At 50.7% G+C, this 27,675-nt stretch overlaps 1 protein-coding gene and 1 long non-coding RNA gene across 7 annotated transcripts; one reads left to right on the top strand and one right to left on the bottom strand.

The window, feature by feature from the left end:
• Nucleotides 1–396: 396 nt before the first annotated feature.
• ZER1 (zyg-11 related cell cycle regulator) lies at nt 397–27,675 on the top strand. 6 transcript variants are annotated; one of them, XM_015594266.2, is made up of 16 exons: nt 397–1,991; nt 11,391–11,642; nt 12,954–13,104; nt 13,330–13,766; nt 14,079–14,255; nt 15,105–15,219; nt 15,376–15,522; nt 15,815–15,988; nt 18,829–19,044; nt 19,771–19,812; nt 20,003–20,122; nt 20,787–20,902; nt 21,250–21,438; nt 22,427–22,524; nt 24,226–24,328; nt 26,040–27,675. In XM_015594266.2, the coding sequence occupies exons 2-16, from the start codon at nt 11,485–11,487 to the stop codon at nt 26,095–26,097; spliced, it is 2,301 nt and encodes a 766-aa protein (XP_015449752.1). In that variant the 5' UTR covers nt 397–1,991; nt 11,391–11,484; the 3' UTR covers nt 26,098–27,675. The 6 variants fall into 6 exon arrangements, with proteins under 6 accessions (XP_015449752.1, XP_006918092.2, XP_006918094.2 ...); XM_006918030.3 differs by lacking the exon at nt 397–1,991 and adding an exon at nt 2,040–2,664 and having other exon boundaries at nt 15,815–15,982; XM_015594264.2 differs by lacking the exon at nt 397–1,991 and adding an exon at nt 2,041–2,384.
• LOC107196120 lies at nt 13,582–21,241 on the bottom strand. The gene is made up of 5 exons (XR_001517457.2): nt 21,156–21,241; nt 19,997–20,116; nt 18,757–18,989; nt 18,057–18,163; nt 13,582–13,719 (listed from the first exon to the last, which is right to left on the bottom strand). It is a non-coding gene; the product is annotated as an uncharacterized LOC107196120 (long non-coding RNA).

Here is a 27,675-nt window from a genome sequence, read left to right as displayed (position 1 = left end):
GAAAAGGCTGGTTCTGTGGAATTCCAGGAAGAAGAAGATTAAGTATAGATAAAGGGAGTGTCGAAGGGAGTGTCAAAGGAAGTGTCGATTGTACCTTGATCTTCAGGATGTTACTTTAATTATGTTATCTTGGGAGACCAAAAGGAACAGATTATGTATAAAAAGAAGGATAAGAAATAAACTCGGAGAGACAGTTGTGAGATCTGCTCTCCCTCCTGCACCCTGTCTGTCTTCTCTTTTTTCTCAGTCCCCGCTCCCCCATTCAGGTACCCGGTTTGACTTGGTCAGCTGGCTTCCGACAGACATTTGGGTTATTTCCACTTTTTGAGTATTATGAATAATGCTGCTATGAATATTTTCTATTGGGTGAGTATTCCACCTAGGAGTGGAATTTCTAAGTCCTACGGTACCTCTATGTTTAACTTTTTAAGGAATTGCCAAACTGCTTTCCAAAGCAGCTACACCATTTACATTCCCATCTCTCCAGTTCCTTGACAATACTTATTGTCTAGCTCTTTGATCATATCTACCCTAAGGATATAAAATTGTCATTTATCGTGGTTTTGATTTGCATTTTCCTGATGACTAACGATGTTGAGTATCCTTTCCTGTGCATCTTGGCCCTTTATATCTTCTTTGGAGAAATGTCTAGTCAACTCTTTTGCCTATTTTACATTGGGTTATTTGCCTTTTTATTATCTAGTTGAAGTTCTTTACATATTCTTGATTGCTGTTCTTTATCAGATAGATGATTTGCAAATATCTTCTCCCATTCTGTGGTTGTCTTTTCACTTTTTTGATGGTGCCCATTAAAGCACTAAAGTTTTTAATTTTGATAAAACCTAATTCGCTTACTTTTTCTCTTGTGCTTGTCCTATCGAAGAAACCATTGTCTAACCTCAAATCATGACTTACTCCTATATTTTCTCCTAAGAGTTTTATAGTTTTAGCTCTTACATATACACACATATTTTTAAAGGACAGAGGGATACTTATCAAATTGTTAAGAGTGGTCATCTCTGGGGAAGGGAAAGAAATTGGGATTGAGTTAGGATGTGATGGGGATTTTCATTTTTTCTGCCATATATTTCTGTACTGTTTGGATTTTTTTAATAAGCACTGCTTACTTTGATCATTTAAAATAAATAGACTTTTTAAAGGATTCAAAATTGTACATAGTTACACATGGTCAAAAACTAAAAGATATTAGGCAGAAGGAACATATCCAAAAAGCTAGTTATTAGACTCTGCGCGATGGTCGTGTTAGGAAAGGGTTCTTCAAAAATATAGCGTCTAACCTAAGACCAGAAGGTGAAGGTGTACCCTGTATAAAGATGGGAGTAAGAAAATGTTTAGTTGGAAAGATATTGTTGGAGCCTATGGGAGAGAGAGGGATCATTAAAAGAACAACAACAAAAAAAATGCTTTGAACTATCTGGATTGGAGAATGGAAGGGGGGTAAGTAAGGGGAGGGGGACAAGAGGGAGACGGGACAAATATCCTTGTCTACGTTAAGAGTTGTAGGTAGGGGAGTGCCCTGATTAAAAATTTTTTAACGACCACTCTGGGACTATGGAGAGAACGAGGGGAAGGAGCGCGGAGTTCCAATAGCAGACAGTTGCAGGGATCCAAAGAAATGATGGTAGGCAGAGTCGAGCACTACTGGGAAAGGAGAGCAGGGCCTGGTTTGAGAAATCCTTACGACTTGGCGACTGGACGAGGAGCTGAGGAAAACTCAGTGTCCGAGATCGACTCGCAAGTTCCCACGTGACAGCCGAGTTGCCAGGTGGCCCATTAACTAGCTGGGTTAGTAGCAGCGCGTTAGGGAGGACGATGATGAATGCGTTCGGACGTGTGGGTGTGAGTTACCTGTGGAGCACCCAGGGAGGTGTTCAATAGGGCGCTGGATGTAGGGGCTAGAGCTCCGAGAGACGTCGGTGCTGACGGGGAAGGTGGAGTCAGTCCGGCCCTGAACCACTGCCTGGGATCTGGTGAGCCGCAGGATAGAGCGGGACCCGAACCCGAGGTCACACGAGCGGACCCCTCAGAGGCTAAGGACAGCCCCTGAGGCGCGTGTTTGCTACCCGGGTCGGGACGGGGCGGGGGCACCTGCTCCCTCTTCCCCTGGCACACGAGTCTGGGGCCTGGGAGGGGAGCCGCCTCCGGACCCCGGAACCTTCCGCCGCCGCCGCTCGCGTTCGCCGCGGGACCCTTCGGGGACACCGGTTCGCTGTTGCTAAGGGGCGGCCCCGGAAGTGACGCGCCCGGGGTTTGTTGACAGCGGAGGCGGCGGCGGCTGCAGGCTCCAGAGCCGTAGGAGCCGGATCGGGGGAGGGGCCGGGCCCTGGAGCCAGCACCCGGCGGCCCGCAGCCCTCAGGGCAAGGTAACGGCCACGGGGTCCCCCCGGCGCGACCCTGTCCCGCCCGGGGCTCCCGCCCCCGGAATCTCAAGCTCCGCCCCGCCGACCCCCGTCTCCCCCAGACCCTGGCCCTAGCCTGACGAGATCCCCTGCCGGTCCGGGCCGCGTCCTCAGCTCCTCCTCGCCGAGGAAGTATCCCGTCCGCTCCAGGAGGCAAGGGATGTATCTGCGTCCTACCCCTTCCCCTCCTGCCTCCGGCGCCTCAGCATCGCCTCAGCATCGCACCTCCAGTGGACTTGCACAGGTCCATCTCGGCCAATGGTGGGAGGGCTCCCTTCTCTACTGCTGCTGCCAGGTCTGAGAAACGTGCCTTTAAAACTGAGCTCCCTTCCTCCAGAGAGAAAATGACGCCTTGTTGGATGCCACTACAAAATGGGGGATGATGTAGGGCTGAAAGGGTCAGCCCCTGCCCCTCCTACCTGTTGGATGAGTTTAGGTTTCCCCAAAGCGGTGCTTAAAAGCTCAGGGACGGCTTGGGTTCTGGATCAGCTCCTAAAAGGGATGATGACAAGGTGCAGGGAAATGCAACAGGGTGGGAAAGGGATGGGGCGGGGTTGCAAACCTGAGGAACAGGGAGCCTGGTAGGTGAGCCGAAAGTGAAACTGTGCTGGCCACTGTAGCTCTGTGGGTGGAACCTCACTTGGCTGCTCTTTGGCCCAAGGAGTCCAAGATTTCCAGTCTTTGCCTGTGCCTGCCAGCACGTTTGGTTTGTCAGGGGGAGAGGGATGCCTGATGCCTGCGAGGGCAAATCACCTCGTATGATCTTTCCCACAGACTATTTCTCTTCAGGGGTTCAAACAGGTTAGAATGAGCATTGAAGGCAGCTTTGAAAAGGGTCACGGGAGCCTACATTTAGAGCAAGGGGTGACTGCCAGGAGTGAGGGACCTCTCTGTTTCCGTTCGTTCGTTCATTTAGCAAATAATAAACATAATATGTAGGGTGGCCATGGAGGAAAATACAGCAGGAAGGGCCATGGAAAGGGCCAGAGAGTAGAGTCACCTTTCTATAGAGAATGGTCAGAGAAGGTATCTAATTAGTCATATCTGAGCAGTGGCCTGAAGAGAGTGAGGAGCAAGGCATGCAGCTCTCTGAAGGCAGAGCATTCAACAGCAAGTGCAAAGGTCCTGGGGTAGTATACCTGATGATTTTAAGAAACAGCATGAGGACAGAAGGCCTCCAGCAGAGTGAAGCGGGGAGGATTGGTTGATGAGAAGAGTGGGGACCAGATAATGGTGCAGAGGACATCAGGGACTGTGAGGTAAGGTCATGGGGTAGCTAATGGGGCACCCTTTCAGAACTGTACTAACTTGAAGTATCTGGTACTTGGAGAAAATACAGATTTGTTTTAGGTGACAAAAGACCATTGTGCTCTGGCCTTGAGTTGTAAGTACCCTTTTTCCATCTTCATAATGACCATTGATGGAATAAATACAAAAAAGACAGCCACAGAGCACTGTAGTTAGATCATGTCATGCCCCTGCTTACTGGTTGTGAGAACGTGGGCAAGGGAACTTTTTTCATCTCAGTTTCCTCTTCTATAAAATAGGATTATTGGGTTAAACGAGAGATCACACGCTGAAGTGCTTAGTGCATGAACTGGCACATGTTAAGCACTCAATACGTAGCAGTTGTGATCATGACAGCGACGATGAGGAACTGTTTGAATGTGTCTACATGAAAGACGTTTTTTCAGCACCAGCTGGTGGTGTCAATTCAAGTGGATTTTGGGGAACAATTGGGGAGATGTGGTGGAACCTTCCTGTCACCCCTCAGTGGGAACAGTGGTTGCATATCCTGCAGGGAAGATGGTAGCTTGGTCCTGGCTTTTTGACAGCGGTGGAAGGCAATGGAGACTTTTTTTTAAAGAGCTCAGCAAATCCCCATTCTGCCATATAAAATGGGCCAAATGACGGTATTGAAATAAATATGACATGAAGACAGGTTGAGAAGGGCAGTATATGTTGATCTTGGACATATGGTTGAGATGTGTCTGACTGATCTGCTGATGGAGATTGTTGATTCCAGAAGTGCCCAGCAGAGGCTGAGATTTTGCAGCCTGCCTTATAGGGAGTGGAACAGTGGTTCATCTCCCTCCTCACCCCCTAAGCCTGGACTATGTCATCAGGCCTGGGTCATAAACTGAGCTGGGCAACTGGGCCAGAGGATTTGAACATGAAAAGTCAGAGCACTGAGCTGCTGAGAACCAGCATTGCTGGAGCAGGCTGTTGTGGCTAGAACGTCGGAGCAGTGATGTGGGAACCTGGGTTCAATCCCCAGGCTCGTTCTGTGAGCTTGGGCAGTCCCATCCCCTGGCTGGGCCTCGGTTTTCCTATCTGTACACTAACTCTGAAGGCTATCGGGAGGATGAAATGAAACAAGATTGTGAAAGAATTTGGTGCACCCTAAAGCTCTCTACAAAGGTAAAAAGCTATTCTTGTTATTGTTAGTGCCACCAGGATTTTGCAGACATATTCTGGGGGCCCCCTAGGAAGAGGGCTTCAGTACCTCAACTGTTTTGAAGTTCAGAGTCTCCCCTTGGGTCATCTGTTTTGAGATCACCGAAGCTTCAGAAATGAGCAGAAGGGTCTTTCCGAGCATCATTCGTAGGAAATCGTGCAGTAGTTATTGGTTACCACCTTCTTGCCATCATCTCATGGCATGTTCTCAGCAACCCCATGAGGTAGGTGTATTTGCAACACGCTGACAGGTAAGGACCCTCATGAATATTGAGGCTGTAAACATTGCCTGGGCACCTTGGGGAGCTGCGGCTCCTTCATCCACAACCAACCAGTCACACACTCACTGTGTCATGGAGACTCCAAGGATCACACGGGCTCCCTGCCTTAGGAAGCGTCCGGTCCTATGGCAAACAAATGATATATGCCCATGGGATGGTTACCAGCGATACCCAGTCATTCGTGCTCAGTGCCCCAGGACTCTTAGAAGTATAAGAAGGAAGAGCTGAGGCTTGGAGAACCACTTTCTGCCCGTAGCATAATGGGTACCAGGCACTTACTGGGGGACCTTGGGTAAGTCATTACACTTCTGTGAACCACAGTTTCTTTATCTGGAAAACAAAATGATAATACATACTCCCTCATAGGTTATTTGCGGCCTCAGTGAGAACGTGCATGGGAAGCTCTAACCACTGGGCCTTGAACTAATGAATACATGTATACTAATCGGTATGTACGTCCACAGAGTCCGTGGCAAATGATTTGGCCACTCAGAATCTCAGCTGCCTCACACGTACGTTGTGGATTATAATAACGCCTGCCTCGTGTGGTTGTTGAGAGAAGTCACGGAGTTCTTGGAATACGGTGCATAGTATGGGCATGATCATTAAGTTTCATTGGTACCCGGCTATCCCCAAGGCCCCTCTGCCTTCATGTGGCACCAGCAAGCGGTGATGTGCATCCCTTCCTCATTCCATTTCCATATCTTCCTGACATAACCTGCCCTGGCAGATGTAGAGTCTGCAGGATGGCAGCCTCCTGGGATGCCCTCGGATCTTCACCTGTACTCCTCCCCTCAGAGACCCCTGGCACGTGCCCTGAATCCCTTTATGGCAGCCTCCCACCTCCAATATCTGGCCCATGATCCACTCCCTCCTGAAAAGCTTCCAGCCTCTGTAAATAGGGCATTTGTTTGGGTTTTTCCCCTGGCCTTGGGTTAATATTTCATAGGGTGGGTGCTGCTCCAAGGCTCAGAGTTTCTGGCTCCCCTAGCCTCTGTCGGCTGAATGTCAAGACGCTGGCGGGGTCCCATGCTCCCTCCTGGGGACCTTAGTTTCTCTCCCCTTTGTTGCATGGACAGAAGACTTAATGGTTTGGTGAGAAGCATAGGTTTGTTTTAGGGTTGTGTCCCAATCTGAGTTGTGTGATTTCAGGCAAACCTTGTTGTCTTCATCAAAATGTTAACATTCTCTACCTCGGGGTGCTGTAGTGAGGTAACTTGGCCAAAGCAAACCTTTATTTCGTTGATGCCAGGCATGGGCTGGGCACAGAGGATCCAGGAGCGTGCAAGCAGCCGGGGTTCCCGCCCTCCCAGAGCTCACGAGCTGGGGCAGGGTGGGTCATTGGACGAATTTTTACACAAATAATGAATTAGCTGCAAGTACAGTGTCCCAGTGGATGCTGTTTTGTTGGCTAAATAGGAGACCATATAAAATGAAGCTCATAAGGAGCTCGGCGCCATGTCTGGAAGCCACTAACGTGGAGGTGGTGGCTGTTGCCGCTGCCGGCCTCTCCCTTCTCTCCCCACTGTCCACCCCTCCCCAAGATGCCACAGGCTCATGATGGATCCCGTTTTAGAGAACCTGCAGGAGAAGGGATGGAGGAAGACACAGGGTTCTTCTCGCCGCGTGTTGTTCTGTCATAATTGGAGTTTCTTCTGTCCCCAGTCACCAGAATCCCAGGTGGCCGGTGCCTGCCATGACGATAAGGAGCTTGAAGAGGTGGGGTGGTCTGAGATGGCTGCATCTAGCAGGTGCCAGGCTCACGGCTGGAGGTGTCACAAGTGGCACTCCAGCCCTAAGTAACAGGGTCGACACTGCCAAAGGCAGTTAGTAGATGGTGTCATCTGCCTGATTTGTCTTTTGGGGGCTTTCGGTGACCTTGGAAGTCGAAGGGTGGTGTTTCTTCCACCTGGGGTGCAGGGTTAGGACAGAAAGGCTACCTGGGTGCCTGCCACTGGGTACCTAGCATTGTCCTGGGCATAGTGGCAGGGAGGACACAAGAGTGTGCCTTGCCTCCCAGCTTCCACATATGGCACAACCTCCAAGTCCCTCGTCATCCCTTCCACAGGCATATGTTGACACCTGCTACTTGTTAGGCCCACATGGGTGTTCAATGGCCCTTTTGTCCAGCAAATAGTCGTAGAGCTGGGCCTGTGCTGCCAGTGCCCCACACCGACTGTCCTTTTAGCCTGCGCACATCTTGTCCTCTTTCCTAGAACGCCTTTCCCTTCTCTGCCCACCACCAAAGTTAACTATGACTCATCTTTTGGGTCACAGCTGAAGTGTCACTTCTAAGGAAGCCTGCTCTGCCTCCCCAGTCTAGGGCAGGTCCCCGGCATAGGCACCCAGAGCCCCAGGTACCTGCTTGTCCTTCAGAACACTCGTCCCAGTTACATGGGGTAGGTTTGGGTGCTTCTTAGATGACTGGCTGTCACCCTCGAGAGCCAATATGCTCCACGAGGACAAAGCCCTTATCTGGTCTCACTCACCATTGGATGCCCAATGGTCACTAGACAGTTACTGAGTGAATAAATAAATGACCTAGGCTAAGCCCAGGGATGCAATACCAGACAAGACAGCCGGCCGCCTGGCAAGGAAGCCAGATGGTTAAACTAGCATTGATACAAAGTGTGAGTTGTTCCGGTAGGGCCTGTGGGGGCACACAGCAGTCAGGGAAAGCTGCCCGGTGGAAATGATGTTGACACTCTGAGCTGAGGATGCAGAGGCACCAGTTAAATAGGGAGGAGAGTTCTAGGTGGTGTGGGCTGGCATAGTGAGTGTGTGTTTGGGCATAGGACAGTATCTAGAGTAGAAACTAGAATAATTAGTTGAATTTGCATGATCCAAGTTGAAAGAGAAGAGACTGAGCAAAGGTCTGAAAGTGACCCTGTGCTTATGGCCTCTTGCCAGCACAGTGAAGGAGGCTGGGCCAGCTGGAATAGGGGGTCCCTGGGCACCAGGTAGGCCAGTAAGCTGGTTCTAATTTTGGAGGCCTTGAGTGACTGTTCAAAGAGATGAGACTCATCAGTTTCCAACAGGGACTGTCTGCCTGCCAGCTGTGTTCCCTCTGGCTCCAGTTTCCCAGGTAGGAGAGGCTGCTGGGCTCTCGAAGATCTGAAAGTGAATGAAGGCAAAGAAAGGCCATGCCCACGGCCCGGGCAGCCTGTTTATTATGCCTTCTCTCAAGGGTGTCACATAGCCAGGGGGACAGCTGGCACTACGGGCCTCATGGCAGGAGATCCAGGTCTGGAGCTAGGTGGGGGCAGACCTTGATCTACTTGGGGACCCGGGCAGGTTAGGTAAGAGAAGGGTATGACGATGACAATGATGATAATAATAGTTGCTTTTTATTGAGCAGATACTGTGTGCCAGGCACCATGCTAAGCCCTTTATCATTCCATGTTGTCTTCACAAAGAGCTCCCCATTTTAGAGAAGCGATTAAGGCACAGAGAGGTGAAGACACTTGCCCAAGTTCACCTGTTCTTAAGCAGCAGGGCTGACACTTGAAGCTGGGGCAGCCCGACTCCAGAGTTCTTACAGCAAGGTCGCCAGTAAGTGGTGGGACCAGAACCAAGAACTGGGGTTCTAAAGCGCACAGTGCTCTGCGGCTGCCCCCTGGGTTTCCTGAGCAGCCTGGAAGGTTCAAGTACGGACTCCGAGACTCCAAGAAGCCAGGGGCGATGCCGGGCCCTAAACTCCTTCAGAAGCCTCCATGGGGTGATGTGATGGGTTTCAAGAGATAAGACTCAAATCCCAGTTTGAACAGAGCAACCCCTGTCTCTGAGCTCGAGTTTCTTCATCTGTAAAATGGGATCATAACCATTTGTTGTATACTTGTCCTGTCAAGCCTGAGACTAGGCATTTTCCTGACATCTCATTTACTCCCACAGCCCCGTGAAGTAGGAGTTATTATCCCCATTTTCTAGATGAGGAAACTGAGGTCCAACGAGGTTAAGTAATTCAGTGAATTATGGAATCAGGTTGAAACATTGGTCTGTCTGACCATAGAGCCTGCACTTTTAAAAAAGTTTTTTAATCAAAGTATCACATTAGATAAAGAAAAGCCTACAAAGCATGAGTTGACAGTTTGATGACTTTCCACAAGTGAGCACACCTGTCGCAGAACTCCCAGAGGCCCCCCTGTCACTTTCTAACTGCACCCTTGCTGCAAGGGTAATCACTACCCTGACTTTGAACATCATGAATTAATTCTGCCCATTTTTTTTCCCCCTTTCTCATATAGAATCTGGTAGGAAAATGGTTTGCAATTAATTCTGGTCTTTTGATGAACATTCATATGTATGTTTCTGTTGGGTGTATATATACCTAAGGAATCGCTGAAAATTGAGCATATATGTGTCTTCAGCTTTAATAGGTAGTGTCACGCAATATTCCATTTATACTCCCAGTTCACACCAATTCACACTCCCACCAGCAGCGTGGGCGACATCCCGTCGTTCTATATCTTCACTGTAATATGGGCCTGGTATTGCCTGTATTGTTGCTATTCTTTTGAAAAGAACCATTCTGGTGGGTGGGAAATAGTATCTCATTGTGGTTTTATCAATACTAATGAAGCTGAGCCCTCTTCCATATGTTTATTGTTCATTTCTCTAGCTTTCGTGAAATATCTGTTGAAGTCTTTTGCCCATTTTTTAATTGGATGCTATGTCCTTTTGTAAAAGACTGACTTGTAGAAATTCTTTATAATTCTGAATACGAGTCCTTTGTTGGGTATATTATTGGAACTATCTTCTACTCTGTGGCTTGCCCTGTCATAATGCTATCTTTTCATGAAAAGAGCCTTACATTTTGAGGCAGTCTGATTTATCAATTTATCTTTAGGATTTGGGTGTTTTGTGACATATTTAAGGAATTACCTACTCTAAAGCCATAAAGATATTATCCTGTGTTTTCTTCTAGAAATCTTATTGTTTTACCTTTACATATAGGTCTAAGGTCCATCTCAGATTAATTTTTGTGTATGTATGAGCAGAAATTTCTTCGTTTCGGTGCAAATTGACTTACCACTTTTTCCCTTATGAGGCTTATTTAAGAAACCGTGACCTATTAAACTTATTAAACTTATTAAATAGCAGCTTAGCTATTTAGATAGTAGGAGACTTCACATTTTTAATAAGTTTTATTGAGCTATAATTCCTATACCATGCAGTTCACCTATTTAAAATAGATAATTCAGTGGTTTTTAGTCTATTCACAGAGTTGTACAATCAATTTTAGCTCATTTTCATTAATAAGAAACCCTATACCAGTTTGCCATGACTCACATCTTAAAGATCTATTTTTGCTAATCAGTTTCTCAAACTGCAGCTCATTGGAAAAATAATGTATAATGGTATTTGTTTTATTATAGCAATTATTCTTAATAAAAGCAGTATTAATGCAAAAAAAAAAAAAACAACCCAACAACAAAACAGAAAGAAACCCTGTACCCACTAGCAGTCACTCCTCATCCCCACACAACCTCCCAGCCCTAGGCAACCACTAACCTACTCCGATCTCTATGGGTTTCCCTGTTCTAACTGGACACTTCATATAAATGGAGTCATACAACACGTGGCCGTTCGTGACTAGTTTCTTCACTTAGCGCAGTCTTTTCAAGGTCCAGTGTTGTAGCGTGTATCTGTACTTCATTCCTTCTGTGACTGAATAATACTCCATTTTTGTTTATCCATCATCCATTGATGGACGTTTGTATTGTTTGCACTTTGGGCTATTTTGAATAATACCACTATGAACATTAATGTACAGCTTTTTATGTGGACGTATATTTTAATTTCCCTTAGGAGGAGCCTTAATTCTTTATCATATAGAATGAGATGGGTGATAACGTGTCTACAGAACCCTGGCACATACTGAGCATTCAGTGACGGCTGTACTCGGGTTAGGTTACACAGCAAGGGACACCCCAGCTGTTAATGAAAGCTGCTATTATCCCCACCCAAGCGTTAGGTGTCTGCCCACAGACACTGTGAAGGCATAGAAATGCTTAGACAAGGCCCCCTGGTCTTTGCAGGTCAAATCACACATAGATGATGTCATGCAGGGAGCAGCAGGGAGGGACTCAGGAGTCCTGGAGCCTGGCCCTGCTAAGCTGCTATTTTGAGTGTGACTTCTGGGGCCTCAGTTTCCCAACTCAGCATGGACATAGGAGAGCTGGTGGGTCTGGCCCTTCTGTGTGGCTCACCCAGCTTCTTTCGTATTCTCTAGGCTGTGGTTCTGCCAATGATCCTGTGAGTGTTGACGAGTCACCGCTGCCCCTGGAGGCCCCTGTCCTGGAGTGGCCCACCTGCCTGCCCCCAGCATGGCGTCCGACACTCCGGAGTCCCTGATGGCCCTCTGCACCGACTTCTGCCTGCGCAACCTGGATGGCACCTTGGGCTACCTGCTGGATAAGGAGACTCTGCGGCTACATCCAGACATCTTCCTGCCCAGCGAGATCTGTGACCGGCTCGTCAATGAGTGAGCGGGCCCAAGCTGGGCGGGGCACAAGTCTTAGGATGAGCACGTGTGGACAGATTGAGACCATTGCGTGTGCACCTTGTGGGGGTGTGGCTGTGGATATAAATGTGTGAGGGTATGTATGCACGCACGTGGGTGTCCATGGGCGCAGAATACTGGTGTATCCATAACTGTAAAGTTATATGTGTGCGTGTTGGTGCATGTATGGAGGAGCGTGCACGTGAAGGAATGGGCATGTGTACACAGCTGGGCTTCTGCAGCACAGGGTATGTTTGAGTGTGAAACTGCAGGTGTGCATTACACCTGTGAGCAGCTATGGGAACCTGCACATATATAAAGGACTTATGTGCTGTCCCATATGTGTGTGCATACCGGTGACCATAAACACATGTCGATGAGCGAACAAGGTCATGTACGGGTTTACACACCAGTGCCCAAATAATGGATCGATGACTGGGCACTGAGTCATTCAGAAAATCTTCATGTGGTCCCTCCAAGGGAATCCCCACTAGTAGAGGCCTCTAGGAGCATGACGTGTGTTCACTGACTACTGAGAGTTCAGTTGAGATGCCCAGAAGGGAAATCGTTAGGCTAGACAGTTGCATATAAAAGTGGAAACCTGTGTGTGACCTGAGGACAGAGCCTGACTTATAATAACATTCTGAGCATTTAATGTGGGTCAGGCAGCACTGGGTTGGGCACTTTGCAGATTAGACTTACGTCCATTTTACAGATGAAGAAGCCGAGGTCTGGAGAAGTTCAGTTACCTGTGTGAAGTTGCCCAGGTAGTGAACAGCCAAGCAGGACTTAGATTCCAGAGTGTTTGGCACCAAAACCTTTTCCGTCAGACCAGGATTCTTGCAGGAGCTGGATCTCAACAGTGTTTTATTGAGTTCTTGCCTGCACTCAGCTGGGAAATCCAGACCCCTTGGCTTAATCTTCCTGTTGGAAAGGGTCCTGGGAAGGGCTGATCAAGGAACCAGAAGCTGGTTTAAAGAAGATGAGAGATGTAGACATGTGTGTTTGTTACAGAAGTGTCTACAGTTTTGGGGGAAAGAACCTGGGATTTGCTATTGATAAGAGGCCTTTTATTACCAGGAGGTCTACCTTTGGACTCCTGGTTCCTGTGACCACCCTTGATCTCACCTGTAGGGTGGTCGAGATCCAACCAGGTACTATGAGGAGGAGACACAGATTGCTGCTGGGGTGCTCAGAGAAGGAAGGCTTCAGGGGGCAGTCTCGTGCTGGGACTCGGAAGGAGGATGAGGGTCACTGTGCCCCTCCCCTGAGCCAGGCTTTCTTCCCCCGCAGGTACGTGGAGCTGGTCAACGCCGCCTGCAACTTTGAGCCACACGACAGCTTCTTCAGCCTCTTCTCAGATCCCCGCAGCACCCGCCTCACCCGTATCCATCTCCGCGAGGACCTGGTGCAGGACCAGGACCTGGAAGCCATTCGCAAGCAGGTGAGACCTGCCTCGCCCGGTACCAGGGATGGCCGGGGGAGGCTGGCCCCGAGACAGTCAAACAGGGAGTCGGGCAGAGTCGCTCGCCTCCAAGGCAAGAATCCCAAGGCCCCTCTGGTGCTTCCCCCCATCACGTGGACCCCTCCCCAAGCCTACCTGTAGCCTAGGCCCAGGCCTAGGGAAGGGGCTGGGCACTGGTGATGATGGAGCTCTGCCTGGTGCCAGGACCTGGTGGAACTGTACCTGACCAATTGCGAGAAGCTGTCCGCCAAGAGCCTGCAGACGCTGAGGAGCTTCAGCCACACCCTGGTGTCCTTGAGCCTCTTTGGCTGCGCAAATATCTTCTACGAGGAGGAGAACCCAGGGGGTTGCGAAGACGAGTGCCTGGTCAACCCCACCTGCCAAGTGCTGGTAAAGGACTTCACCTTCGAGGGCTTTAGCCGCCTCCGCTTCCTCAACTTGGGCCGCATGATCGATGGGGTCCCCGTGGAGTCCCTGCTGCGACCGCTCAACTCGCTGGCCACCTTGGACCTCTCAGGCATTCAGACGAGCGACGCAGCCTTCCTCACCCAGTGGAAAGACAGCCTGGTGTCCCTCGTGCTCTACAACATGGACCTGTCGGACGACCACATCCGCGTCATCGTCCAGCTGCACAAGCTGCGGTGAGCGGCCGGCCCAGAGCTCGCTGGGGCGGGGGTGGGGAGGTGGGTGCTGTCAGTCCCAGAAGGCTCTCGAACTTCTGGCCAGGCAGGAAGCGGGCATGGAAGAGACAGTCCCATTCCTTAAACCCAGTGTGTCAGCTGGATCAGGGCTGTTTAGGGACCTATGTCTCAGAAGGGTTTTTCCCATAATACGCTACAATAGTTATAGTAGGGGTGGGCCCTGCCCAGCCATGGACTGAAGGAGCAGGGGTCTACGCGGACGCCCCCACCTGTGTCCAGCTCCTGACCTGTGCTCCCCGCCCCAATCTTCAGACACCTGGACATCTCACGAGACCGCCTCTCCAGCTACTACAAGTTCAAGCTGACTCGCAAAGTGCTGAGCCTCTTTGTGCAGAAGCTGGGAAACCTCATGTCCCTGGATATCTCCGGCCACATGATCTTGGAGAACTGCAGCATCTCTAAGATGGACGAGGAAGCAGGGCAGACCAGGTCGGGACCTGCCTGCCATGGTTGCCAGCGGGGTATCATTCGACAAGCATTTACCAGGCGCCCCTCTGCCAAGTGCTATTCTGGGTGCTGGAGATAAACGAATCAGGCCCTGCCCTCTCCGGTCTGTACGAGCTAGTGGGGACAGTCAGGTCATTATCAGGGCTGTGTTAGGGGAAGCACAGGGCTGCCCTGAGAATCCGGAAGGAGGGAGAGGAGGGAGGAATGGTGTCCAAGCTGTCTTGAATGTTCATTCTGAGTTTGCCTTCCTCTGAAGGGTGTTCTAGCAGAGGGAACAGCAAAGGCTGGAAGGTACAGGTGCTAGGAGCAACTGGAAAATTACGAAGCTCGTACAGGCCACAGACAGTGTGGTAGTGTTCAGACGGGGCTGACAGTGTCTACCACTCTTACTTAGGTGTTGCGACAGATAGCTTGGTTCCTGGGTTCGCTGGTTAAGAGATCTGATTCAAACCCATCCAGCTGTAATTGGCCATAGGCCCCATGCCCAACTATACTTTGGCAGGGTTTAGTTGATGGGCGTGTCCCTCTATGATTATTGGTGGAACCTAAAGGTGACAAATCTTCACAAGAATAACAGATAGTATTTTCCAAAGATGGCTACAACGATATTTCCCATCTCATATGTTCTTCTACAATGTGACCTTGCCACCCATCAAGAGGTGGAGCTTATGTCCCTTGCCTTTTAAAAGAAGAAAAAAAAAAAGATGAGCCAGAGGGCCTAGAAGAGGGCCCCTAGTAAATGCCTAGCCACCCCAGGGCGAGGCCCACCTTTGTGCTGAACCCAGGGCAGCGGGGCCCTAGGCCACTGACCGCAGCACCCTCTTCCCCCAGCATCGAGCCTTCCAAGAGCAGCATCATGCCGTTCCGGGCTCTGAAGAGGCCACTGCAGTTCCTTGGGCTCTTTGAGACCTCCCTGTGCCGCCTCACACACATTCCTGCCTACAAAGTGAGAGGGGAAGGGGAGGAAGGGGGGAGCAGGGTACCCCGGAAGCGGGAAGCGGGAGGCCCAGGGTGTCTGCCCTGGGGCTAGAGACAGAGCTGAGATCTGAGGATCCCACCACTTGGCCTCTTCCGCGTTGTTCTGAGCTTGCTTCATCCCCAGGTAAGTGGTGACAAAAACGAGGAGCAGGTGCTGAATGCCATCGAGGCCTACACGGAGCACAGGCCCGAGATCACCTCACGGGCCATCAACCTGCTTTTTGACATCGCACGCATCGAGCGCTGCAGCCAGCTTCTCCGAGCCCTGAAGGTCAGCCCCAAGCCTGGGGGCAGTGGAGGTCTTCGGGCTCCTGTCTGTCCCCACCTGGAGGGCGTTGGACTTGGCCGAGCCATGTGCCCAGAGCCCCTGTCCCTCCTCCACCCCATCCCCAGGATACCGGAAGTCCTACCTCCCAAACCCCAACCCCACCCCGTCACATCCCACTTGCCTTGTCCCAGAACCATGGCCCCGTCTGCGCTCAGAGAGCTGGATCAGAGGGCCTGTCCCTGCACAACTTCAACAGGGCCTGCCAACATGGCCCCTGTCCCCTGTCTTCATGTAGCTGGTCATCACGGCCCTCAAGTGCCACAAGTATGACAAGAACATTCAAGTGACAGGCAGCGCCGCCCTCTTCTACCTGACCAATTCCGAGTACCGCTCAGAGCAGAGCGTCAAGCTGCGTCGGCAGGTCATCCAGGTGGTGCTGAATGGCATGGAATCCTACCAGGAGGTGACGGTGAGCCCCCGACCCGCCATGGCCCTGCATGCTCTGGCCCTGCTCCCCTTTTCCTGCTCACCCTGCGGCCCCGCCTGCCAGCCAGCTTGCAGATCAGGGTGCCATGCTTGCTCCCACCCTTTCTTGCCTGGCTCTGCACTGCCCCCTCCCCACTCGCTTTTCCCACACCATCACCCCTAGATGCTGGGACCTGGCTTTCAGGGCCCCCTAACCCAACCCCGCCACCCACTACCACCCTCCACCCAGAGACCCTGTTCTCCTGCCTCTGGGCCTCTGCTCGTGCTGACTCCTCAACCCTTCTGCCCAGTAACACTCTGCTGGGGGCTTTTTTTTTTAAATAGCTGTTTTTCTTATAAAAGTAATAAAAAAAATTTGCTGCAGAAAAATTATGATTGCAGATATAAAGAAAAAATCCCACCCATAATCCTGCCACCCAAAGATAGCCACCGTTAAAACTGGGTGTCTGTCATTCTGGATTTTAGTGTGCATATTTATTTAGTAAATGGGCTCACTCTGGTGATGCTTGTGTAATGTGGACTTTCATTTCAACAATGTCTTGTGAATGTGAACCTCTCCCATATCAACATTTTACAACAAAATTTTTTAAATAGCGTCTCTTTTCTGATTACAGAAGATACCAAATGCTTAGAAAACAAATTCAACTAATACGAAAATGTATTAACTAGAAAGTAAAAGTTATTCATAATGCCAGCTGTCCTCTCCCAGAGAGCTGGTTTTAATGGTTCAGTTTCATAATCGTTGGTGTCAGCATAGTGTTCAGCATCCTCATCCAGGGAGAGGCCACTCGTGCTGACTCTGTGCTGGGGCTCAGAGGCAGTAGCCGAGCCCCGGCCCCACAAGGAGCCCCAGGAAGGGGCTCCCCTCAGTGTATGGGCTGCGGTTATGGAATCAGCCCCAACGGTTGAACATTTAGGTTGGTTTTTTTATTTTTTGCCATTTCAAATAAGGCTTTCCCGGCGATACTTAATTGATTATCCTTATGCTACATGTCTAAAAGTGGAATTGCTGGGGCAGTGGGTATGTGTATTTTTAAAGCATTTGGTATGTAGTCTCGAACTGTCCTCCAGAAAGGCGATGGTGGGGCTATAGCCTCCGAAGGGGTGAGAAGGCCCACTTTCCCACTGCCTGCCAACTCCAGACCTGAGGACAACTGGTTTTCACATTGAGGTTGATTTTATAATCATTTTATAATTGAATTTAAAGGGGCCTCTTTTTTTAATGAAAAAAAAAAAATACTAGTTAAAACTCTCAAATGCATTAATAAACTATCAAAGAAATGGAAATTAAAATAACAAGATGTCATATTTCATCTCAAGAGATCAATGACACCCGACGTTGACAAAGGTCGGCATAGGGCACTCTTAAACTTTCTACTAGAGAGATTCAAATGGAACAGCTGTTGTGGAGGGCCGCTGGCAGAACCTGCCAAACCTATAAATGCGTTTCTCTTTTAGCCTTGGTATTGCACCATCAAATATTCTTAGGGGAAAAAGCTATACATACATCCACCCTTTTTGATTAAATAGAAACAGAGGAAACCAAAATGTTTTAGTAACGGGCCTGGAAAAGTAACACGTGATCCACCCACACAGTGGCACATTATGATAAATTGTACATCCTAACGTGGAAGGATGTCCACTGCATATTGATAAGAGAAGTTTTAGACCAATTTGTATATCTTTTTTTTGGCTCTTCTCTACCCAAATATATGTTCGTATTTGCATAGTAGAAAAATCTAGGACGTACACCAAACTTTTAACAGTGATTCCTTCTGGGGAATGAAATGGGGGAACTTTAACTTTCTTTTCAGAATAGTATTATCTGAACAGTGAGCAAGTATTACTTTTATAATTTAAAATAAATTTTTTTCTCAAATTAAAAAAAATATGCAAATTGGAAGAAGACAAAGAGTTAACCAGGGGTGATATCCTCTAATTTAAATAATTAATAAAACATACCGAACTTCCAATATCTAACGAGAAAGGATGGAAAGTAATTAAATTACAAGGAAAATGAGCTGAGAACACTAAAAAAAATATAAACTTACCAACATCGCAAAGAGAAATTGAGGATCTGAAGCAGCTAGAACTCTCCTGCACCACTGGTAGGAGTGTAAACTGGTTACAGCCATTTTACAAAACAGTCTGGTGTTACCTGGTAAAGTCGAAGACATGAACACACACCTTAAGACCCAGAAGCCCCACCCATGTGTGTGTGCCCTAGAGAAGCCCATGGGCTCGGAAACCAGGATGCGTGTATAAGACATTATTTAAAGTAGTCAAACACTGAAGTCCACCCAGACATACAGCAGCAGTGGAATGGATGAATATGGAATGCTATACTGCAATGAAAAAGGAATTGGAATGCTATACTGCAATGAAAAAGGAATGCATTTCAGCTGCTTATAGCAACATGCTTGATCTCGCAAACCTATAGTTGAACAAAAAAGAAGGTGCCAGAGAGTCTTTTGAATAAAATATCAGCGATAGTGGGTATCTATGATCAGAAAGGGACATCTGGAGACTTCTGGGTGCTGGCAGTGTTGTATTTCTTGACCTAAATGGTGGCTACACAGTTGTTGGAAAGCTTGTTTGCTTTATAAATATTTGTAAAACTATACATTTGTACTTTATCCACTCTTCTGTATACTACATTTTACATTGTTTTTTAAATGATTTTTAAAAAAGCCTTGTAGTCTCCTTTCCAGAAAGCCTTCCCGGACACGACAGCCCCGGATGCTCTCTCACCTCTTAAGAGCCCCTCGAGTCCAGCTCGAGTCCACCCCTGACTCCGCTCCGCTTGTCTCTGTCCCGGCCCAGGTCCAGCGGAACTGCTGCCTGACCCTCTGCAACTTCAGCATCCCCGAGGAGCTGGAGTTCCAGTACCGCCGTGTCAACGAGCTCCTGCTCAGCATCCTCAACCCCACGCGGCAGGACGAGTCGATCCAGCGCATCGCCGTGCACCTGTGCAACGCCCTGGTCTGCCAGGTGGACAATGACCACAAGGAGGCCGTGGGCAAGATGGGCTTTGTTGTGGTGCGTGCGGGCAGGCTGCCCCTCCCTGCCTTCCTCCCTTCCTCTTCCTTAGCCCCGCTGCCACACGAAGGAGTCAGCCTAGACCAAAGGAAAGGTTTCCCAATAGCGAATGTTGCTTATGACCCCCATAGATTTCCTCCAACTAGAACATTCTGTCATTCTCTCCTGGCCCTTCCATTAACCCATTAGGTTCCACTGCATAAGTCACTCCTGCCTCCTCAGACTGATACCTCTTCCCAACTGGGATTAGATAAGAGTCTGAGGGACTAGCTGTTTGATGTTGGCCTTGCACCGGGCTGTGAACTCCATGGGGAAAGACTCCATACTGTCCCTCCCATCCTTACACCCCCAGCATTTCCTCCACTTCCTCTTGTAGGGCCTGGGATGCAGCAGAGAGAAAAATATTTGCTGAAAGGAAGGAAAGAACGAGGAAGGAGCATCCTGTCTCTTCATTTTTATCACTGGGGAGGCTGAATTCCGCTGAGGGGGAGGCCCCAAGCCACACAGGGAGTTGGGGTGGCACCGGGACTAGCACCCAGGCCTCCCGATGCCAAGTCTGTGGGTTGTACTTTTTCAAACAGCCTCCCAAATAGACAGGCAGATTTGATCTTGTCAGGATGTATTAGCCAGGAGCAGAATTGCTGATGCTCCTTCTCCATCTTGGTTCTTGGGGGCTATGGGGTCTCTTGAGGCCTGGCCCCAGCAAATTCTCTTCTCCTCCCACAGACCATGCTGAAGCTGATTCAGAAGAAGCTTCTGGACAAGATAGTAAGTCATAAGTCTTCATGGACCTGCTCTGCCCTCCCGCAGCCTAAGAGAGGCTGGTCCATATGGGGCTAGTCCCTAAGAGGGGAGCGTCTATATGTTGTGAGGGGCCCCCGTCACCGGGTGCCAGGAGCCCACGGGTCCCGCCCGGGGGAGCCGGTGCTGAGCCCCACCCCTCCCTGCCCACCTTCAGTGTGACCAGGTGATGGAGTTCTCCTGGAGTGCACTGTGGAATATCACAGACGAGACACCCGACAACTGCGAGATGTTCCTCAACTTCAACGGCATGAAGCTCTTCCTGGACTGCCTGAAGGTAGTGCCTCCCTGCAGCGGCAGCCTCCCAGGCCACCCATGCAGCCATTCTCCTGTCCCCAGGCTGCCCACCAGCCAAATCCATCAGCAGCCCCTCTTCCCGTGGCCCCCATGGAAGGGCAGTGGCGGACAACTCTCAGGCTCCCTCCCCCCCGCCCAGGATTTGCTGCAGACAGAAGCTCCAGACACCTCCCAGGTGGCCTGGCTGGGCCCTCTCTTAGAGCCCTCCCTCCAGAGAAAGGCCAGACCCACCCTTCTTGGCAGTGCTTCCTCAGACGCCCAGTCTGGCTGGGGTCCACTGGGAGATCAGCTGGACAGGATTCTGTCCAGTAGGGTGGACAGAACTCATCTCTTGTTTTCTTGCTCTAGTTTCTAAGAGGATCTTGTGAAACTAATATTTTGAGCTTTTGTAAAAGAACCATGTTTGTCCCATTTACAATTTTATAGGTCTCACTCCCACTCAGACTTTGATTTTGTGGCAAGGAGCCCCCACCATTTTAGACCCTTATAGTGTGTACCCAGCACTATCCTGGGTGCACTAGAAGGTAGGACAACATATTGCACCCCCTCTTTGTCTAGTTAGACACTCGTAAAGCATCTAGGTTAACAATACCACATACAATTAAGTACTAATTGATGTAGCCCAATGGCTCTCATTTGGCCAGGAATTTCCAGAGAAGCAGGAGCTTCATCGAAATATGCTGGGACTCTTGGGGAATGTGGCAGAGGTGAAGGAGCTGCGTCCCCAGCTAATGACTTCCCAATTTATCAGTGTCTTCAGGTTGGTACTTCTCTCCTTTACCTTTTTGCCTTGGTTGCCAGGATGCTCAGAGCTCTAATTTATGCTCAATGGCAACAACTGCTCTTAGCCTAGGTTTCTCTTATAAATGCCGCTTTCCCTTTATAATGTGGTTTCTTATTCTTTCAACCCTCATAAGTAGTCTTCTCACCGATAAATCTTATCTTAGTGACCCCGGGGCCCTTTTAGAAGTCATCTGGGTATGGCTAGTAAGTGATAAAGAAATCAATAGTACCTCTGGCATATGGTTTGTAAGATAGGGTCCAGCAGCTGGTATCTGAAGAGGGACTCAGAAGGAATCGGACTCCATTTTTCGCTCTCCTTGGCAGCAACCTGCTGGAGAGCAAGGCCGACGGGATCGAGGTGTCCTACAATGCCTGTGGCGTCCTCTCCCACATCATGTTTGATGGGCCAGAGGCCTGGGGCATCTGTGAACCCCAGCGGGAGGAGGTGGAGGAGCGTATGTGGGCAGCGATTCAGAGCTGGGACATCAACTCACGGAGAAATATCAATTACAGGTGCGGAGTGGGGAGGGCGGGGTGAGTGCTGAGACAGGACCCTTATTCCCAGCATGGCCTGGCCAGAGCTTGCCTTTCTTCTAGTCCTCTGTCGGGTCTTCCTTACTGAGGTGAAGTCCACATATGGCACCGAGAAGAAAGGCACACAGCTCAGCTATACAGCTTGGTGCATGTGTCATTCACGTCGGCACCTGCGTGTACCCAAAGCCTGCTGTTTACAAACATCCGATACGTGTTTATTTGTGAGAAAATACAGACACGCAATAGGAAACAAAACAGAAATCATTTATAACCCCATTCGCTGGAAGAACCCCTGCCAACGTGCCGGCGTCTCCCCTGCCAGCAGTTTTTGTACGCACAGATTTACTTACCTTCAGTCCAGCTGGCATAGTCATTCTATCTTGTGACTGAATTTCCAGCCACAGATCTGGGTCTCCCTCATCATGTTTTGACTGGGTCACCTTCTGTGTGTGGATAGCCCATCTTGTACTGATTGACACTGAAGTTGAAAACCCACATTGGGAGGAACGGGCTCATGCTCGTGGCCAACACTCCAGTTACGTCGTTCCCGAGGGGAGATGAAGGGAAATCAGTGGCCCAGGGCGTTTGCACATACGTTTTTCAGGCTTTGGGACATGACTGCAGAGATGGCCGGTAGGAGGCCACTGTAAGAAGTGCAGTCCCCTTTCTTCTGCTTCCCTGGGTGCTCCGCCCCCCACCCTAAGCTAGGTCTCCTCCGTACCGAGGCCCCCAGCTTCTGTGCCACCTAACCTGAGTCCTTCCTACTCCCTTACACGTCCGTGCTCTTGACCTGTCTCACAAGGGGGCTCCCTTTGTGCAGCCTGAAGCAGGCTGGAGGGCCAGACGCCCTAGGTCCCCTGCATCCTGCTCGCAGTTTGTCCGTAGGGCCCTCAGGAAGGAGAAACCCCAACAAGGTGCACTCTCCCCACCCCCGTACCAGAGGTGACCTTGATTTCTCTTCCTACAGGTCTTTTGAGCCAATTCTTCGCCTCCTTCCCCAGGGCATCTCCCCCGTCAGCCAGCATTGGGCCACCTGGGCCCTGTACAACCTTGTGTCTGTCTACCGTGAGTACTCACTCGCCCTCCATTCAGACACAGGGACACTCACCCAGCTAAAAGCAGACTTGCCCTCAGAGAGCCCGTAATACAGGCTGGGGACCACCAGCAGAGCCGGTTCAGTCTGTGCCTCTGAGCACAGCCCTCTGCCCTCCAGCATTTGTGGGACACACAGCATAGTGGTTGGCGCCTGCCCCATGGTTGGAGAAGGCCTGCAGGCGAGATGGCCCGTCCAGAGTTCCCAGACAGCTTTCTTAATACCTCCTGCTTCCAAATGAGTAACAAGTCAAAAATCTCCACACCTTCTATACAACAGAGTAAGACGTACCCAAACAAAGAACTAACCCCTAAGGAAACACATCCAAGAGAACAGGAGAGAACTTTAAAACGGATCTCATTTCCCTCAAAGAGAGTCCTCCCCTCCTGTCCATCTGAAGAACCTGAACTGTCCTCTGCTAGGTGGCTTTGAAGGAGAGGACAAAGAAAGTACAGTGCCAAGAGTCTTTATGACAGACCAGGTGTGACCCCTAGTTCTCTCTTACTTGAGGTCAGGTGACCTCTTACAGGTTCTCTAACCTCTCTGGGCCTTTGGTTTCCTCCTCTGTAAAGGGGGAGTAATGACAACACCTTCCTCGCGAGATTGATGTGAAAAGAGAACCCACATAAAGCTCCAAGCCTGGCACCTGGGTGCCGTTCAGTCCTGTAACCAGCAGAGTGGACAAGAGTGCCGGCTCGGGGGACAGACTGCCTGGGTTTGAAACCTGGCTCGACCACTTTCTGTGTTACTTTGGGCAGATTTCTCAACCTCTCTGTGCCTCAACTGCCTCATCTTTAAGCTGGGATAACAACACTTACCTCACAGAATTGCTGTGAAATAAGACACGTAAAGTGCTTAGAACATACTACATACCAACACGTGTGCACTAACTGTTCAATAAGCATTAGCCTTTTATTATTATTATTATTATTATTTGAGATTAGTCTTACCAAAAAGTAGCACCTTGCCTCAAAGAGGCAGCGTAGCACAGAGGAAAGAGCCCCGAGCTGGGACCCCCTCAGACAAGCTTCTGGAGTGATTCTGGATGAATAACTTCATCCTTCTGAACCTCAGTTCTTTCATCTGTCAAATGGAGATAATAAAAACAGCTGCCACTACACGGAGCTGCTGGAGGGAGGTCCACCGAAATGCCCACGTCCTCCATGGAGTGTAAACCCTGGAGATACCAAGCACCACCATGTTCTCTGTTGGAGTAAACCATGAACCCACCCCATAAGAAGGCGCAGTGGTTCCATCCTGGCTGGTCACCAGAATCACCTGGTAGCATTTTATTAAAAATGCAAACAAACAGTTCCCGGATCTGTTGCATCAGAATACCCAAGGGCAGGGCTTAGGAATCTGTATTTGTACCAAAACTTCTCAGAGACTAGAAGCCACTCGTTGGGGTGATATTTTCCATAGGGTGAGCTCTGGCGAACAAATTCTACTGCTTACCAAAATAGGGAAGGGCCTTTCCCAAAGATTCACCCCAGTGGACTCCAGGCTGGGCAAGCACAGCTCACCCGAGTCTGCGGCAGTGCCACTACCCAAGCCTGTGCCTTTGTCACACCCCTCTGGGAAGGCAGTCCTGGCAGCAGGGGTGGGTTTCTGGGCCCCTGGCCGAGGGAAGACCCACCCTGACCCCCTGCTGTCTGCCCCTGTGTTCCCCACAGCGGACAAGTACTGCCCCCTGCTGATTAAAGAAGGTGGGATGCCCCTTCTGAGGGACATGATCAAGATGGCGACTGCACGGCAAGAGACCAAGGAGATGGCCCGGTAAGAGGCAGGCAGTGTTTCTGCTGGAGCCTTGATTTGGGGGAGTGAGGGACGCGGCGGGGCCCCCTGGTGGTCAGGAGTGGCCAAACTCCCCTAAAGTTGGGGTTCCGGCTGGGGCCAGAAACTAGATGATCAGGCCCTCTCGTTTGTAGGCTTCATTTTCTTTTATTCCCCCAAAATTCCACCCTCTCATGACTGGGCATCAGCAAGTCAGGTCAGAATTATTTCTGGCCAAACACATTCCAACTAAAGAGAGGACCCTGGTAAAATACAGTCCAGAGATCAGGTAGGCAGAGTATAAATGAGTGTGAACGTGAAGGTCCCATTCAGAGTTGTCAGGCCTTTCATTGCTGTGCGGTTTTCACTACAGAGTCTAAAATATCACCAGTCCTGACCTCCCACTGATCAGTACACAAGAGACTCTCTGATGCTGCATGTCGCAATCAGCAGTAACGACCTTGCTTTCCCCAGGATCCATTCTACAAGGGAGTGTAGTTAAGTTTGCCCCAGTTCTAAACACCATGTAGGGTAAAGCGTGGATCACAGATCAGGGGCCTGGAGCACAGAGGCTCCCAGGACATGGCTGGGCTGGCGAGCGTCAGCTGTTTCTGCAGTTCTTTTTGGCAAAAGGCACTGCTTAAACATTAATTGACAGATTCGTCTGAGTTTGAGAATGGTGAAATGAATGGTGCTCACAATCTCCCTAGAGAATCATCCGAAAAGACCATTAAAAATGTACAGGCCCCAGGACAGATCTTCTGTCCCAGGGAGTCTGGGAGGTGGACCTGGGAACATTCATTGTCAACAGGGATGCCAGGAGATTTGAGAAGCACTGGCTAAGACTGACCCGTAACCTACCCCAGGCACTATAGATGCCTCTGTGAGACCCGAGACGTCCATCTGAGTGGGCCTGTCTGACAGCACCTGTGAATGACAGACACTGAGAGGGAGCTCTGGAGAAGTCACTGCGTCATCACAACTCCTGTCCCACCCCAGGCATCCCTTACTTCCTGAAATGCCTCGGGGCACCTCTTAGCACAGAGAGGCTGCAGTGAACACCACCACCCACCCACCCCAACCAACCCAGAGGCTTAGTGTTGAATGGGAAGGTCATTCAAGGTCCAGGGTGACACCTGACAGCAGCGGGGCAACAGTTCCCAAGGGCCAGACTGGAGCAGGCGCAAGACCCGAGCACGAGCCGTGGTTTCCAAATGCTGCGCTGGGGACTGGCTGCTGCAGGGCGTCCGGGGCCCCTGCAAGCCCTGCTGCCCTGGCCGCACTCACACCTCCGGGTGAATCTGCTGTGCAGCGAGTCTGGGGACCATTAACAGACTTTTGGGAAGGAAGAGGCCTGGGTATGCAGGGGAAAGTGAAGAAGGAAGACAGGATCCGAGGGTTTTGCAGGTCAGGCCTGAGCCGATTCAGGGGATCCTCTAACCCCGGACGCCCTGGGGCTGAGAGGTGGGGAAGGGGGACGTGGGGAGGAAGGCGGGGAAAACACGGTGCTGATAGAATTCACGGCCACGGTACCATTTCCTGGGTGCCCTGCGCATACTGGTCACTCGGCCAGCCACTTTGTACACGTCATCTCAGTCAGCATCACCGTTAACGTTTGCCAACAAATTCAGCAGCCCGATCGGCCAGCTGGGAGGGACAAGGGCCACCCCGACTCAAGCCCGCCTTCCACTCCTCTCTCTCTCGTTGTCTCCAGAAAGGTGACTGAGCACTGCAGTAACTTTAAAGAGGAGAACATGGACACGTCCAGATAGAGGCCTCCGCCCGTGGCCGCCAATGCTCTGGACCGCCAGGCCCGCAGGAAGCACTCTCAAGCAGCCCAGCTGGCAGACCCCCACTCGGGAGCCTCCCACTGGACGAAGGGACACAGGGGGACTTTTGCACAACCGACGCTTTTCCTTAACATTAGTGAGATATATATATTATATATATATATTATTTTTTTTTGTTAGGAAGTGTGAAGTTTTGTGTGTATGATTTCTGTACAAAAACAAAAGAAACACTCCCTGAGTCCTTGCAGCTTCCTTGGCCATTCTCAAGCCCCAACTTCAAAGCCTTCGTCGCTGCCACACTCACGCCTACCCCTGCCAGACTCAATGCCTCTAACATTGTGAGTGTCCGGTCTTTTCCCAGTGATCTCCGACCCTGGCCTCGCTTCCTGTTACGAGAGGCAGCAGGCTTCGGCAGCCCCTCCAGCACCCTAACCCACCCGCCAAAGCCTGAGAACCTCATCTGGCTTCCTGGGGGTGGCTGATAGGGTTTAGGGATTCAAAGTAACCCCACTGGGTCTCCCAAATGCCTTGGTGCTCCCAGCTGTGGGCCATCTGGGCCAAGGAAGTGAGCCGTGCCCAGGCCTGGGCCCAGGCAGCCTCCGCCCCAGAGGTCTCTCGAGGATCGGGGCTCACAGTGGCCCTGCTGCTCTCTGGCCAGGCCCCCCTGAGGCCACGCTGCTATGGAGGCTGCCTCCTAGTCTCCCACCAGGTCCCAGGCTGTTGAAGGCCCCAGCCCAAGGCTGGTCAGAACTCAGGCAGATCCCACTGCTCCTTCTGCCAAACATACCCAAGACCTGCCCCCAGCTCTGGAAGCCAGCACCTTCTGGGGCCCGGGGCTTGCTCCCTTACTCCCCAGCCCTTCATCTGCCCACAGCACCCAAGGTGCCCAGGCACCCCACCAGCAGAACTGAGCCTGCCCCATTCGCCCCTGCCTGCCCCGCAGCCCAGAGGACCCCTCACCTCTCACAGGCAGAGGCTCCCCACGCCAGCCTTTCGAGCGGCAGCAGGCGGATGCCTCCAGACCAGCACTTGGCACATCCTGCAGGGAAGCCCCTCCCACCCTGCCTCCTGCCTTTACCTTGAGAACCTCTGGGCTGCATTTCAGAGAAGTATGAAGCCCAAATGTATCTCAGAATAGCTTGTTCTCCCTCCGAATTGCTCCTCGTGGGACAGAGGTGGGTGAGGAGGCCCCTTTAGGACCAGGAGCAGGGTTGACTCTGCAGGCGGCCCCTGGGGCCAGGTTCCTCCCTCCTCCTGCCCTGGGCCTGTTTTTGGATTCTCCTGGCATTTCTGTCTCCAGGCAGAACAGGCCAGAGCTGCAGCCCAGGGGCGAGGCGCCTGGCCTTTTTCCCCTGGAGTCTTTCCCTTTCAGCCCTGGGCCACAGCTGCCTGGTGTTCCCCTAGCTTGGCAGATGGGCCACAGCTGCCCCTCCCTTCCATGCTCTCGTGGCCTGAGCCAGACCCCAGGCAGAGCTCACATCGCATTGCTTTACCACCTGGGGCCTGGGGAAATGTCTGTACTGTGGGATATCACAGAAATACATTTTTGTGCAAAGTGGA

Source organism: Pteropus alecto, unplaced genomic scaffold (assembly GCF_000325575.1).
Source record: "Pteropus alecto unplaced genomic scaffold, ASM32557v1 scaffold67, whole genome shotgun sequence".
NCBI classification, from domain to species: Eukaryota; Metazoa; Chordata; class Mammalia; order Chiroptera; family Pteropodidae; genus Pteropus; species Pteropus alecto.
The sequence above is the reverse complement of the archived record's forward strand: the minus strand, read 5'-3'. Positions and strand labels throughout refer to the sequence as shown.